At 48.8% G+C, this 14,321-nt stretch overlaps 8 protein-coding genes across 8 annotated transcripts; 4 read left to right on the top strand and 4 right to left on the bottom strand.

The window, feature by feature from the left end:
• Nucleotides 1–271: 271 nt before the first annotated feature.
• Nucleotides 272–1,111, bottom strand: N7487_011908 (NADH dehydrogenase [ubiquinone] 1 alpha subcomplex subunit 6; the record flags this gene model as incomplete). The annotated part of the gene is made up of 4 exons (XM_056879638.1): nucleotides 272–391; nucleotides 573–719; nucleotides 900–961; nucleotides 1,069–1,111. The coding sequence occupies 4 exons, from the start codon at nucleotides 1,109–1,111 to the stop codon at nucleotides 272–274; spliced, it is 372 nt and encodes a 123-aa protein (XP_056724957.1).
• A 39-nt stretch (nucleotides 1,112–1,150) lies between these two features.
• N7487_011907 (uncharacterized protein) lies at nucleotides 1,151–1,434 on the bottom strand (the record flags this gene model as incomplete). The annotated part of the gene is made up of 2 exons (XM_056879637.1): nucleotides 1,151–1,224; nucleotides 1,257–1,434. Coding segments are annotated over 2 exons (252 nt in total), but the record flags the coding sequence as incomplete, so codon positions are not given.
• A 75-nt stretch (nucleotides 1,435–1,509) lies between these two features.
• loc1 lies at nucleotides 1,510–2,166 on the top strand (the record flags this gene model as incomplete). The annotated part of the gene is made up of 2 exons (XM_056879636.1): nucleotides 1,510–1,809; nucleotides 1,885–2,166. The coding sequence occupies 2 exons, from the start codon at nucleotides 1,510–1,512 to the stop codon at nucleotides 2,164–2,166; spliced, it is 582 nt and encodes a 193-aa protein (XP_056724955.1).
• A 236-nt stretch (nucleotides 2,167–2,402) lies between these two features.
• N7487_011905 (putative hydrolase, alpha/beta fold family) lies at nucleotides 2,403–4,136 on the bottom strand (the record flags this gene model as incomplete). The annotated part of the gene is made up of 6 exons (XM_056879635.1): nucleotides 2,403–2,588; nucleotides 2,641–2,769; nucleotides 2,824–2,947; nucleotides 3,002–3,082; nucleotides 3,139–3,299; nucleotides 3,360–4,136. The coding sequence occupies 6 exons, from the start codon at nucleotides 4,134–4,136 to the stop codon at nucleotides 2,403–2,405; spliced, it is 1,458 nt and encodes a 485-aa protein (XP_056724954.1).
• Nucleotides 4,137–5,201: 1,065 nt separating this feature from the next.
• N7487_011904 (uncharacterized protein) lies at nucleotides 5,202–6,380 on the top strand (the record flags this gene model as incomplete). The annotated part of the gene is made up of 1 exon (XM_056879634.1): nucleotides 5,202–6,380. One exon carries the CDS (start codon nucleotides 5,202–5,204, stop codon nucleotides 6,378–6,380), a length of 1,179 nt encoding a protein of 392 aa, XP_056724953.1.
• Nucleotides 6,381–6,973: 593 nt separating this feature from the next.
• N7487_011903 (uncharacterized protein) lies at nucleotides 6,974–10,067 on the top strand (the record flags this gene model as incomplete). The annotated part of the gene is made up of 6 exons (XM_056879633.1): nucleotides 6,974–7,116; nucleotides 7,175–8,114; nucleotides 8,176–8,286; nucleotides 8,340–8,357; nucleotides 8,409–8,524; nucleotides 8,573–10,067. The coding sequence occupies 6 exons, from the start codon at nucleotides 6,974–6,976 to the stop codon at nucleotides 10,065–10,067; spliced, it is 2,823 nt and encodes a 940-aa protein (XP_056724952.1).
• A 596-nt stretch (nucleotides 10,068–10,663) lies between these two features.
• N7487_011902 (histone H3 family protein) lies at nucleotides 10,664–11,265 on the bottom strand (the record flags this gene model as incomplete). The annotated part of the gene is made up of 2 exons (XM_056879632.1): nucleotides 10,664–11,010; nucleotides 11,109–11,265. The coding sequence occupies 2 exons, from the start codon at nucleotides 11,263–11,265 to the stop codon at nucleotides 10,664–10,666; spliced, it is 504 nt and encodes a 167-aa protein (XP_056724951.1).
• Nucleotides 11,266–11,765: 500 nt separating this feature from the next.
• On the top strand, nucleotides 11,766–12,509 carry derA (putative ER-associated proteolytic system protein Der1; the record flags this gene model as incomplete). The annotated part of the gene is made up of 1 exon (XM_056879631.1): nucleotides 11,766–12,509. One exon carries the CDS (start codon nucleotides 11,766–11,768, stop codon nucleotides 12,507–12,509), a length of 744 nt encoding a protein of 247 aa, XP_056724950.1.
• Between the last annotated feature and the right edge of the window lie 1,812 nt (nucleotides 12,510–14,321).

The following is a 14,321-nucleotide window of genomic DNA, read 5'->3' as shown; positions in this document are numbered from 1 at the left end:
ACTTCTTGATGATAGAGGGGTTATTCGTGATACGTTCTGTGGGACCAATATTGCTAGGAAGATTGTGCTGTCATAGGATAGGTTCAGCATCAAGTCTCGAGGCTAGGTGTATGCAGAAACTAGAGAACGAGATAAGATAATGGAATGGCTTATTCAGACAATATATACACATCATGTCTATCGATGGCGCAGTTCTTTGAACTGTCACATCGCGGACCAGAAACGAGATGAAGAGGATAGGAAATAAGAGAGAAAGGAGCAGAAGAGAGTTTTAATTGCGACCCTCGAGGAAACCAGAAACGAAGTTGCGGGGTAGCCGCGCGCCAGGGTCCTCTTCTGGGCGGAAGTACTTCATAACGTGAGAAAGCTGCTTCCAGTAGTTAAGGGTTTCCTGCATTGAAATGATGTCAGTATTTGATTCTGGAATTGTGGGGTGGCTGCGACAATGGGTAATCCAATAAAGACAAAGAAGTAGCAGCGGCAGTTGCTTCTCGTAATGGTCTACTTGAAAGATCCGCACGTCGAAAAAGACATGTCATATATCCTAGGCAGAAAAGGTGGACTGAACTAACCTGGAACTCGGCGTGGCTCTGGTACAAAAGCACATCCACGACAGGCAATTGGCTGACGTAGCGGTGCTTCTCGAACTCCTGGCGGATCTTGGTGCGGATGGCGGACACGGGCATGCCCAGAGAGTACATGGTCTGGATCTCCGGGGACTGTATTTGGTGATATCACGTTAGCTGAGTCCGTTGCGGGGTCAAATTGTAGCCTTTTAGGCCATAGAAAAAAAAAAAGAGCCTCTAATCAATCTGTTCCTGCGATATCTGCCTGGAACAGAGGAAAAGAATATATCAAGGGAGAAGGTGTATCGGCCTGTGATCTCGGGGTAAACTGACCGCGCGGAGCCATTCACGGTACGACTTCAAGACTCGGAATTTCGCATCGCCCCAGTTGACAGCTAGAAAAAGAAGCAAGCATATTAGCACCTTTTCGCGGGTAGGATAGACTCCATTGACGATCCCGCCGGGTGGACGGCGGAACGCATCGGGCGTGGAAGGGACGTACAGGAGCGCGTGCGCTGCGCCAGGTAGGTAGGGTTGATAGTCATTTTCGAGGAGAGTTGAGTGCCCACTCAATCCAGTGCGGTTCAATCACTGGGTGCAGGAAGACGGGGAGGGAATTGAACGTGGGTTCCTGAGCTACGAGGGTGGAGGTTTCGATCTGAGGTTGGTGGTGGAATGGGACTGGCTCACCGCCTGCCTTTTCAAAAAAAATCTTTGCGAATTTGGGGATTATCGGACCGTCTTGCGCGACGTTTCCCTGCTCTTGTTTTTTTTCCCGTCGAATATTTTTCGATATCTCTGGTTCTGTTGCAGGGTTATTCAATTCGTCTTGGGTTGTTGAGGTTATTACAACGCATTTCTCGTCACCCTATCAATCTTTGCTTTTCTCTCTTCATCCGCATCGTCTCAACCTTAATCCACCGTTCAATTCCTCGACTACAAAATGGCTCCTAACGTTGGAGGTGCAAAGGGAGGCGCCAAAGGAGGCGCAAAGGGAGGCAAGCCTTCAGCCCTGTCTTCTGCCTCGCGCGTCAGCAAATCGGCCAAGAAAGATGGTCCCAAGCGTCCCCCGCCCAAGGAACAGAAGACCAAGCCCCGGACTGCCAATGAGAACTTGAAGAGAAAGAAGAAGAGAGTATACACCGAGAAGGAGCTGGATCTGCCCGAGTTGAACCAAATCACACCTGTTGGAGTGATCAAGCCCAAGGGCAAGAAGAAGGGCAAGACTTTTGTCGATGATGCGGTACGTTTTACCTCTCATGTTCTGTTATATTCATTGCACTTTATGGAAGTCTGGTACTAATATTATCACCTACAGGAGGGCATGAGGACAATTCTCGCCATGGTGAACGCCGAGAAGGAGGGCCAGATCGAGTCTAAGATGATGAAGGCACGTCAATTAGAAGAGATCCGCGAGGCAAAGAGGGCCGAGGCCGAGGCCCGCATGAAGGAAAGGAAGAACAAGTTCGACGACGTCAAGGATTCCATCCGTCAAAAGAAGAAGGGCAAGGGTGGTGACAAGGCCGCGGAGCCCACGAGTATCAAGGATAGTATCTCGAAGCCCGGGCGATCAAAGAAGAAGACCGTGGCATTTGCTTGAAAAAAAGTCTGAATATTTGTGTCTATACTTTGATTATGTATTTAGATGTCGGGGTTCGGCGTTTTCACCGGTTTATCAATCTATGTCTATCGGAACAGAAACATCATTTATGCAAAAAAAAAACTCCCGAAAAAAACCCCGAAAATGGTTCACCCATTGTAAACCATGAATGACCTCGCTTTCGAACATGATGATTGTAGCAGTTGGTTGGGAGGGCGGAATAGTTGAGGGGCAGATTACAGCCCCAAAGGTAGTGCGAGCTTGCGGCGCATCGAGACGAATTCAGGCTTAGGTGCCAGGTCGGGCTTTTTGTTGGGGCCAGTGTGGCTGGCAATGTTTCCAGGGAGTCTTTCAGGGTGTTCGACAACACCAGGAATAGTAGTATCGATTTCCCTTGCCATTTTGTTCAAGAAGTTTGCCACCTGAAGGAAAGTTAGTATCTTGGATGCCAATGGTTAATTGGGAAATACATACCGGCTTAACAAACCACCGGGACCCTCCAAATTCGAACCAGCCAAGATGGCCACCTCCCGATGTAGTTACCATGACTCCATATGGCGTTTGGGTCATTTCCTGGTAGGGCAGAGCCTCTCGGCAAGCAATCTAGCAGAGTCAGTGGTGTCTTCACGGTTAACATGGAAAGCTTTCATAACTTACAGGATCATCCTCTGCTTGAACGCAAAGGAAAGGAATCCTGATAGCGAGCATGGAATCGGTGGAAGTAGCATCACGGTAATACGCCCCCTCGGTGGGGTAGCCCCAGGTCGGGCATTGCAGAGCTCTGTTGCATGTTAGAATGGAACTCATTTTGACAGGCAGAAGGAAATATACATACCGGTCGAACTCATGAAGGTAGGTAATCTTTCTTATCGCATCAACATCGATCCGAGGGTTTGTGGACACTTGATCAACATGTCTATTTTCCATGTGGTTAGTCAAATTTTCACATTAGCCGAACAGACAGATACTCACGCCTCAAAGAGCTTCTTCATACTTGTCCCCATGGTTCTGCTGTACACCTCCTTCCCAATCCAGGTGCTTTGCAACACCAAGGAACCAATGTCCAAGTTCCACGGGCTTGCACAAATTACGGCTGCCTTCAATTGACAGGCGTCACCTTCCTCTCCCAGGTACTACAAAGTTTGTCAGTCGGGGTTATAAACGGTCAGCTTTGCGGGGGGGGAAGGGCATACATTAGTGAGGATGTTGGCACCCAGTGAGAAGCCAATTCCGAACAGAGGGCGATTGGGGAACTGCTTCCTGAGCCACTTCACAGACTGGCGAACATCCCAGGTAGCTCGGGCGTTGTAGAGAACACCAGTACTGATGTTTGTCTCCGCGCATCCTCTCGAGTTGACAACACATGCTTCCCACGCGCCATCTTTGACAAGCGGTGCTAGGACTTCCCGCAAGTACACTTCATGGGATCCACCGCTCAGACCGTGAAGAAGCACAAGCATGGGCTTAGTGTCATTGGAGGGCAACGCAGCAAATTCATCCTGAGAGAAGAACGATGTGCGCGGTGGCATACCAGACTTTTGGGTATACTTCCTCGCTTGATCAATAAGCTCCGGATCTTGAGGAATCTCGTACGGTGCGACCACGAAATCCATGGCATAGTGACCCGAGAATGCGGGGGTTTCCGACTCGAAGATTTTACGTTTGTAGTAAACAGGAACATTGTCGTATTTCATAGTAGTCCAACATGTCTGCAGGTGCCCATTGAACAAGAAAGGGTTTAGGTTGCATGTTTCTGGTGTTGCAGACCGACAGACATCCACGAACGTGGTTTGTTCTTTAGCGCCAGTGGCGCCGGGAACTTTGGTCAATGTCAACTTATTGTCCTTGGCGTGATAGAAAGCTATGCGACCCTTAGGACGAAACCATGAAATCAAACCCATAGCGATCAACCCGGATAAGAGGACTGATAGGGGGATTGAATTCAGAAGCGTTGAGATGATATCGAGCATGAGGGGTATCTAAAAAGAATGCTGAAATCAAGTAAATGGACAAATAGATATCCCAATGAAGGCCGTTCAACTCTTATATGCAGAGAAAGAAAAGAAAAACAATACCAAGCTTGAAAATGCAAAATGCAAAAATGCAAAATACTGGATCCAAGGATCCAAGATAACAATCTCGATATCTGAAACGAACCTCGGCAAAAAAAAAAGTTATGTTTAGATTTTCCAGGCCACCCATGGTTCAATCTGACTAAGCTTATTTTATGCATATGCACGTGGTTCATATAGTTATGCATATTATATCAGGTGATCTGGGCGTTAAGGTTGGCTTAGTCATCAATATGAGGGGCTCCGGGCGGTTGCACGGGCACACCTGATAACCTGCGGGCGTTTTTGTCATACGCCAGAGGTCAGTTGACAATGTCATAGCGCATCCAAGGCCTGAGCTCAGATTTGATGCAGGAAGCACACCTTATCTGGTGCAGTTGGGAAAAGTCGGGGCCATTCCACCGAATATGAAGTGATGATGATACGATGCCAAATGCGGCAATCTGATTTCCGCATGCGGAAGCCCTAAACTCACTTCCGGCATGAAGCACAGGGAGAAATCCCCATGTCTTCCGACAATAGCAATGTCTTTCGTAAATCGACCAAGATAAATGTAGGGTTAAAATGTTGAAATATCCGGTGTTCTGCATATGGATCATCAGACAAAGAACGGACTGAGCCACCAATGATCAGTACCTCCTCCTTTTTATATGTAATGCTGATAGCATTAACACCCATCTTTTTGTGACCTTGTCCCATGGTCCGTTTCCGGGAACCTTTATCTTCCAGCAGACTATTTCAAGGTCAAAGGATCCATACCTTCGCTCTTTTTCTTTTGAAAGTGATGCAATACTGTTCGTCACACGATGCGTTTGATCTCTACTACAACATGATAGTAACAGTCGAAACGCCACTATACATATTGTTAATTCACAAATCTCTCATGAGGCCTGGTCATAAAACATCTTTAAACGACCTAAGATCCAAGTACCCATGACTTTAATAAGAAAGTCCTCGTCCGACATGTCCGATCGTCTACACCGTGCCACAGAGAAGTTTAAGACGACTATGATCAAAATGAGAGCCTGGTCCCCGAAACGAGCGAAGAAGCAACAGGAGGAAGGCCTCGGCCGTTGCTACTTAATGGAACTACCCACCGAACTGTTGTTGGAGATCATATCCCATCTGACAGTGCTGCCGGAGGCTGCGCTTGCGCTGACCAACAAGCGCATGTTCGCAATCTCCGGAGAGATCCTGCTCTCGAAATCCCTCCGATTCAGTCGTGACTTTGCCCCGCTATTCCACCATTACCGCAATGGACACAACTTTGTCACTCCCCGATGGTCATTCCTCAACTTGTTGGAAAACTCCCGCTGGAAACTATGCTCCAAGTGTTTGAAACTCCACCCTAGAGCCGCATTCTCATCCAGAGAGCTGAGGCGGAAACCAGAGAATCGAACGTGTAATGTTGGAGATTTAGCAGGAGTCGTCGACCTATGCCCATGCAAGAAATTAACTTTCCGCGATAAACTCGATCTCGCGGACCATGTTCGAGTGCGGCAGGTGGCACTGCAACCACTGAAATTAAACTTCGGGAACGCCGTTGAGGACCGCTACCGCTGGCATACATGCACCGAGCAGTATGGCCCAACCGAACTGAAGACATCTCTATTCCCAGAAATCAATGCCGACAATCAGTTAGTTGTCCGCACGGAATATGAACTCACCACGGAGTCGGGTCAAGTTGGCAAGGAAGATTATATGACACCACGCTTTGGGTGTGCACATCGATCAGTCGACCTGTGGCTCTCAAGCGTCCACCAAACCACTATATGTCGCCTCTTCGACTCTTTCTGCTCGTCTTGCAAGCGTATATCAGTCTGCAGTGCTTGTGACACAACGTTGACATGTCCACGGAAATCACCATTCCACTATGAAAAATCCGGCAAAGCGACATATTCATTCTGGACTCAAAGAAACCTTGGAGGGACGGGTCCAGCTCCTGATCCGGCTTGGGGGGCACAAAGGATTCATCCAGCCGAACCTTCAGTCAGTGTTGAAAACTGCAACGAGTTGTGTCCTTGGACAGTGCGCGAACATCCAGCGCTCTCATTCGCACCAAGTATAGAACAGGAAATTATCGATTCTGGGATAGGTAACTCACCCATCAACCAACTTTACACATACATCAACTTGGTTTAACGGATTTGTTCAGCTGCAAGAGAGGCCTCAGGGGCTTTGGCGAGATCATAAGGAATTGGCGGATCAATTGGGGCTCATTTCTTCTCTCGTTTACGAATTTTGTCAGTATATATTTGTATAGTGAGTGTCGTTTTAGCGTGTTAGATTCGTCTTTTGTTGGCATCAGGTATCTAGGAATATTATCAAATAATTTAATCATTCAGACCAGAAGTGAAGGCCACCTTGGTGCCTCTTGATTTGATATCTTTTGTTAAGATTCTTTGTTAAGAGTTCCTTTGTACATATTTTTCGTTGTCGTATCCAAGTGCATCATTGGCCGACAACACAGCCTAAAACAAAATTGTAAACTGTCAAAGACCACTCTCCCATGACTGTTGAGATGTAAATATGTAACTAGTTAACTAACTAACCTAGACAGGAAGTATAACAGGTAGTATACAGGTACCTCGATGGAGAAGAGTCGCGTAATCGCAACATCCCTTATCAGCTGACCGCCCTGGGTTTCTCCGGACCGACACGAAGATCCACGCTCACCATCTCGCGCGTTCGACTTCATACTCGATTTATACGAGTATCGTCCATATCTCGGGGCGATGAGCTTCCCACCACCTGGTCCAGGCCAATACCCGCATTATCTACCGCCGCCGCAGTATCAACACGGGCAAATCCCCCCGCCGATACTGTACAATAATGCCGGTCCTCCGCCCCCATACGATAGTTATGGCAAGCCAGCAATGTATCCTTCGGCCATGACACCGTATTCATATCCATCGACATATACTCCACAGCCACAGCCACAACAACAGCAACAGCGGCAGCAGCAAACGCGCCCTCCGCCGCAAACTCCCCCGCAGCAGCCGCTCCATTTACCACCACAGGCTCTCCAACCACGGCCACAGCCAGGGCAACAACAGCCAGGACCACAACTTCTCCCTCAACTACAATCCCCCCCTCCACCTCAGCCGCCTCCTCCCCCCACCTCCGCCTCCGCCTCAAATCCAACAAGAACAGCTTCAACATCAGTTTGTCAATCCAGCTCAATTGTTTGTACAACAACCTTTGCCTACTGCTCCGCGATCCCGATACACCCAACTCTCCCCTCAGTATGGCGAGCCGCCTTTCGTCCCGAGCGCTAGTCCTTCCCAAATACCACCGGCTACTTTGCCACCTCCTCCGCCAGCCATGCCTGTCCATGTTGCTCCTGTCCCGTCTCCGATTACTCCCAAACCAAACACCCAAAACCAAGGAAAACCCAAGATTCATACACCGCAAGCACACCCTATCATTAAAGTCGAACCCACACCAGCAAAGATCTCCCCCAAAGTAGAGCCCCAGAAAAAACCCTCTACGCCTATTGCGACGCCGAAACGACCCCAACCTGCACCATCGCCGGTGACACATGCCACTCCGCAAGTCTTGATCCCAGCTCCTTCTCCAGTCGTTCAAGCAAAAATTCATACACAAACCCCGAAGAAGCAACTTCAACCACAGCATATTGAAAAGAAGAGACAGCCGAGTCAGCCAAATGTCGAAAAACATGGGAAGCCCACACCTGCCAAGTCTACAAAGCCTCCAGTTGACTATCAAGTTCTGCTGTTGTCCCTAGCTGATGAATATCTAAATGCTGCCCACGCGCGTGGAACAACCACCTCATTGACCGCTCGTGAGACGGATGTCGAGGAATATTACAAGCTGGTTGCTACCGGATTAGGCTGTTTGGAGGCTGTCTTGAAGGTTGGTGAATTGCTCCATTGGAGAAAATTCTACGCCCATGCTAAAATAAATGATATGATAGAACTGGCGATTGCAACCTCGCAAAGAAGCTCTTGTTAGACTTCGCTATGCGCGTACACTGTTCGAGGAAACAGACAATGACATCGAAGCGGAAACAGCATTGAGTAAAGGGGTGTGTATTTGTTCCCCTCCTATTTTCCAGAAATAGCCACTAACTTGACGCAGATTGATCTTTGTGAACGAGTTAGTCAACCGAAACTTGATAGCGAATTTGTTTTGATCTGACTGTTATAGAATCGTATGCTTGACTTGAAATACAGCATGCAGCACCTCTTGGCACGAATGCTCCACAAGAGTAACCCCAAAGCTTCCTTGAAAGCGGTCGATGGGATGATTCAGGACGTGGAAGCGTATGTGCCATTCCCCGCTCTTTGATCACGGCATGCTAATAACTATAGGTACCGTCATGCCGCATGGGAGTACGCATTTCGTTTCCTTCGAGTATCACTCTCGTTGTCATCTCCATCACACCAAGACTCTGTGCAAGCGTTACAGCATCTTCACAAAATCACGGCCATGGCTAGCCGTAACGGGGATAAGGCTGTTTCAGCAATGGCGGCTGTTATTGAATCACTTGCACACTTGCAGCAGGCGACAAACTCCGATTCTATCGAGCAGGCACAGCGCGCCGTGGCCGCCGCACGAAGTCATCAACTGAACGATGAACTTCGCCATATACCACAACTTACAACCTTGATTCAGATGGTCGATATCTGCTGCAGTCTTCTAGAGTACGACGTCAACCAGTCTGGACAGAAGCTGAAGGTCATGCAGGCTTTGATGGACGAAACGTTGAGCGACAGCAACTGGCGTCCCGATGGATCCTTTTCAGTCCCTCTCAACGGTAAATCTGCCGGGCCGTCATCCATCGACACAGGTGATATCTTGCAGGTTCATAATGGGACATTGCTACTAAGTTTCAACTGGCTTCCTCAGCACGATCTTTATGCGCTTTGCTATTTCTTAAGCTCAATCACGCTCAGTGCCAAGAACTCATATGACGGCCGGAAAGCAGAGAAATATCTTGAGGAAGGGATTCGAATGGTTCAAGGCAATTTTAAGGCCCCCCAAGAAATTTCAGAATCCATGGTCAATGCCAACCGTCGGGTTCAGTGGCGTCAGTCCCTTTACTGCAACCTTCTCCTCCAACGAGTCTTCCTAGCCTGCGGTCGAACCGATTGGGATCTTGCCAGTCAGACCCTCAATGACCTTCGACAAGTCTTCCAAGAGCTTGGTTCGAACCTCCCGGACACCATCGAATGTCTGATGGAATATGCCGCCGGCACCATCGCACAAGCAACTGGCGATCTCAAGGCCGCGCTGGACATATTCCAATCCCCAATTCTGTCACTAGACCCTGTTACCAGCAAGACAGGACGCAATGATCCCTGTCGCGATACGCGCATTCTCGCCGGTCTCAACACAGTCCTTATCCTCCGTGATCCAAGTCACCCGTCACACTCACTGCTCAGCGACGTCCTAGCAACCCTCGAACCATTCTGCCAAAGCAGTCCAAACAAGTACATACAAGCTGCCTACTACCTAGTCTGTGCAACCGTTCACTCCGAGTCAACCATTCAAACAAAACAGTATCTCCAGCAAGCCCTGCAGTCCGCCACCGCAATCAGCAACAGCCAAATCACCTGCATGACCCTAACATTCATGAGCTGGAAATACTTCCGTGGCGTGGTCGGCGAGCAAGCCGAGAAAAGCGCTCGGGCCGGCCGTGCAATGGCTAAACGAGCTAATGACCGTATGTGGGCGAGTGTCACTGATGACATGCTGGCTGAGACTCTCGAGCGACAGGGCAAGGGCGAAGAAGCGCAGAGCGTCCGCGAGGAAGGCCAACGCTTGGTCTCGGGTCTTCCGCCCCGTCTGAGACGTTCGGCATGATTGGGTTTTGTCTATTGCTATAAACATGATACACCTTTTTGTTTTGTTTTCTTTTTTTAACGTCTTTCCCTTTGGCGTTTGTTCCAGAACTGTTCTTAGGGAGGCGCTCGTTTACGATACCATTTGATGGCTACTAGGGAAGGCGTTTGATATTTTATGGATGCAAGCCAGTGAATGGTGTTATTGGCGAATTAAGAAATACCTTTCCGATGCCCTGAGCACAGAGGTTTACCCAGTGATACGTAGGAATCGTTGACTTGAAAACTGATATAATTCAGCTTAGGGCGTGTCTATCACACCACCCTAGGAAGATCATGAATTGCTTCGCTCCCTATAAAAAAGAACATGAACACCCGACATCCATGCGTAATGTACAAACACTATGGTATAAACCAGCCTGCAGTCCACAGACACAGGCTTCACCAGCTTTCGCTGGATAAAACATCGAAAAAAAAGCCAACTCCATACCCACAATACGCCAGCAATGTCCGCCGATGCATCTCTCCTCATCCACCCACGGATGAAGAAGAAACCACCCCATACCGCGAAATTAATATTAAAGCCGCAAAAATCGAAACGCCCAATAACAAAACAGCTCAACCAAGTCCAGCCCAAACACCGCGAATTCTCCGCGCAAGTTGGATATCCTTCTGCATAATAGTAACGCGCTTCGCGTGCAGCGCGCAGAGATTCGTATCCTCGAATAGATGAACAAGGAAAGCCTCGGCGGCTTCTTGCAGAGCTTGGATAGCATGCGACTGCCAGCGCAACTCGGCGCCGACGTCCGCGGGGAGGAGGTCGAGTGCTACTTCACGTACTAAGCGTGCGAATGGTAGTTTGGCGATGAGGAGGTCGTAGGAGCGTTGGTAGCGGCGAATCTCTTTCAATGCGACGGTGCCGGGCTTGTAGCGGCGTCGGCGGCCTGTGGGGGTTGGATCTCCGGCTAGGGGATTGTTAGAATGGGGGGTTGAATAGGAATTGCGCATGTAGAGTTGTCTAAGGCGCTTATTGTGGTGGTGGTAGGAAGAAGGTAGAACGTACGTTGGACGTTGGTGTTGGTCTTTGCGACTGTTAATTGCTTTCCTCCCTTCGTTTTATGTGCTTTGGTTGGTGTTCCATCTCCGCCCGCGGTTGTCTTGCGCACTTTGCCTTTTTGTGCGCTTCCCGGTGCTGTCTTTCGGGCCATTTTAGGCGGCATTATGGTAAAGGAGGAACGCTTGTGGTTTTTTTTTTTTGGGGTAGTGGGGTCTTGGAAAGCGATCAATTGGGAGGTTTATCGCCTAGCAACCAGTGTCCTGCAAATTGCCGCGTTTGTGTCGAGAGATTGTCCCTTGCAGGAACCGTGTCCGAGTATCGAGGGGATTTAAGCTTGCACACGAGATTCAAGCGAAGGGATTGGGATTAAAAATCCTATCTGCTAATAATTGGACAGTCCTTTGTTGCGAAGGGAAGGCTGGGCAAGCTGTCAATATGAACTATTCGGGCCTTAGTGTCCCAGCCCCCGTGATTCTCACGTAAACACGCGTCTCGTGTCGGTACACGTGACGATAAACTGGCCTACCTGGTCTTATCTCCGTCATACGTTGAATATACCCCGGAGGCACTTTGGAGAGCTTTCAGTGCTCATGCTGATCATCCCACTTCCGCTTCTCTCTGATTCCCCCGTCCCCATTAGAAGTTACAACACCCCCCCACATAATGGCCGCTCTCTGGGAGAACAATGGGCAACCAGGCCAGTTTCCCCTCGAACAATGGTTCTATGAGATGCCACCGGTCACCCGGTGGTGGACTGTAGCAACCGTCGCAACATCAGTCTTGGTGCAGTGCCACATCGTGACCCCATTCCAGCTGTTCTACAGCTTCCGCTCTGTCTACGTTAAATCGCAGTATTGGCGACTCCTCACGACATTCCTCTATTTCGGGCCCCTCAATCTCGACTTATTATTCCATGTCTTCTTCCTGCAGCGCTACTCCCGTCTTCTGGAGGAAACATCCGGCCGCTCCCCGGCCCACTTCGCATGGTTGATTTTCTACGCCATGACGTCTCTCCTCATCATCTCACCTTTCCTCTCAATACCCTTCCTGGGAAGCGCGCTTTCATCCAGCCTGGTCTATATCTGGGCCCGGCGCAACCCAGACACCCGGCTCAGTTTGTTGGGGCTGCTGGTCTTCACCGCTCCCTACCTACCCTGGGTGCTGATGGGATTCAGTGTGATTGTGCATAAGATTGTGCCGAAGGATGAAATGCTCGGCGTTGTTGTCGGTCATATCTGGTACTTCTTCAACGATGTTTACCCGCCCCTGCATGATGGCCACCGTCCATTTGACCCCCCTCGTTGGTGGGTCCGTCTGTTTGAGCCTGCGCCTGGGCCAAGCGAGCGTACGACGGGTACGGCTGTGAACCGCGAGTTTGCGGCTGCGGCGGCGCCTGAGGTTCGATGAGCCATACTCTTTTTTATTGATCAAGTGTCGCTTTTCCGGAATGGAATATCGAGGTTCCTTGTGGCATCGAACGGAAATTGAAACTAGACTGCATTTGAAAGACAGATCTCGCTGGTATAAGTAGAGCCTATGGTGCAATGGGTCCAATTCTGGCCTTGATCTCTGCTCAAGGCTAGCTTTGAGCCATTGATATCAAAACTGTGAGCCATGCAGGAGAGGGGCACAGCTGGACGCCAGCGAGTATTTTGGCGCTTTTCATCTACACCACGCCGGATGAGAGCATTCGACATCATTTGGCGAGTTTTGCACGAGATACTGGGTGAGAAGTGAAACAGGCCACATTAGAGCTGTATCAAAAGTGGTATGACGGAGACTAGCGAGGGATCTGTCCGGAGCAGCTCCCTTTTATCTGATGATGTGTGATGTTGCCCCTTGGCATAGTCTCCATGTGATCGATCTAAAAGAAGCAAGGATTAGGACTTTGGTTTCGTTTGTGTTTACAGGAGCGTGCATACATTTTTACATTGGAATAGCCATAGATACCCGAATTATTATTTTCTTTTTACTGTTATACCAATTAGAGCTGCATGCAGACGTAGACCTTAAGATGACGACATGTATCAAACGCTATGACCTTCAACCCCAACCTTGTCTGAGCGTTTGACTTCGCTCTATCTTTCGAAGTAATAAACTCAAATGCATCAACCCCTGTTTGTTTGCGTTCACATGTGTTAAAGTAATATAAAGTAAATCAACCCCGTGTGATCGCATGCATTACCAGCCACTATCAAAATACCTTACAGAACACAGGGAGGCGCATGATGATACTGTGTTTGGACATGCCAAGTTAAGTACAGGGCTGTTCTCGATCTTGCATATGCATAGGCAGTCCCAACAGATAGGCAGCATAATACAATGTACTCCGTACCTCAAAGGTTATACATAGCTAAGCCTCCTGCACAAATTATTTTTGTATGTAGTCAGCCTAGTCATCTCACATTATGTAGAGTACTCTATTGTTAGAAAGGCTGCTGTAAGAGGATCTACGGAGTAGAGGACGTCAGATTAAATCTGGCACGAGGCAACAAGATAATGGCAAATCGTACGTCGTACAATTTAGGGCGCCCAGCGCCCCGTGCATGCATCCCAGTGTTTGGCCCCATATTTCAGTACAAACCAATATGGTGATATGCAGCGCTTTTAATTAAGGGCCCGGGAACTACCTGCCTAGCTAAGCAATAGTTGCGAGTTTCTCGGAAGATGGCTGTATGGTACATGTATACTCCGTAGTTGCTACGCATGTCTCACCTTGAGAACCAACGCATCTGGAGTTAGGTAGATAGTAATAGAGTATGGACATATATGGCGCGCAATGCGAATTAATATCAGATTTTGTACTAAAGGAGTAATTCACCGTTAGCGCCCACACCCCGCTAGTAAAACATGGCACGGCGATCTTCGCAATGCTTGTACTTTCACGGGGATTAGAAGTGAGCTAGTATGTACTCCGTATGGAGAACATAAAAGAAATCAAGGAATCACCCACGTCACATCTTAAAATGGAAACCCGGAGAAGCTGGTATATGACGAGTGATAGGCAACAGAGTTAAAAAGGGAATCGAGATACAACCTTGGAACGTGGTGAACCGTGGGTTATTGGTGGGTTCTCTGAGAGGGACCTTCTTTGTACCAGGTCAATGGAGGGGGTCTAGTGGGGATAGTTCCCATGGAAATGGGTTATGTACCATCTGCCATGGTTGAATCCCACTTGTGCATTGAGATAAAATTAATCCAAGGGTTTCATTGGTTGGA

This window comes from Penicillium crustosum, assembly GCF_028827405.1.
Source record: "Penicillium crustosum strain IBT 35664 chromosome Unknown utg000005l_segment0_segment0, whole genome shotgun sequence".
NCBI classification, from domain to species: domain Eukaryota; kingdom Fungi; phylum Ascomycota; class Eurotiomycetes; order Eurotiales; family Aspergillaceae; genus Penicillium; species Penicillium crustosum.
The sequence above is the reverse complement of the archived record's forward strand: the minus strand, read 5'-3'. Positions and strand labels throughout refer to the sequence as shown.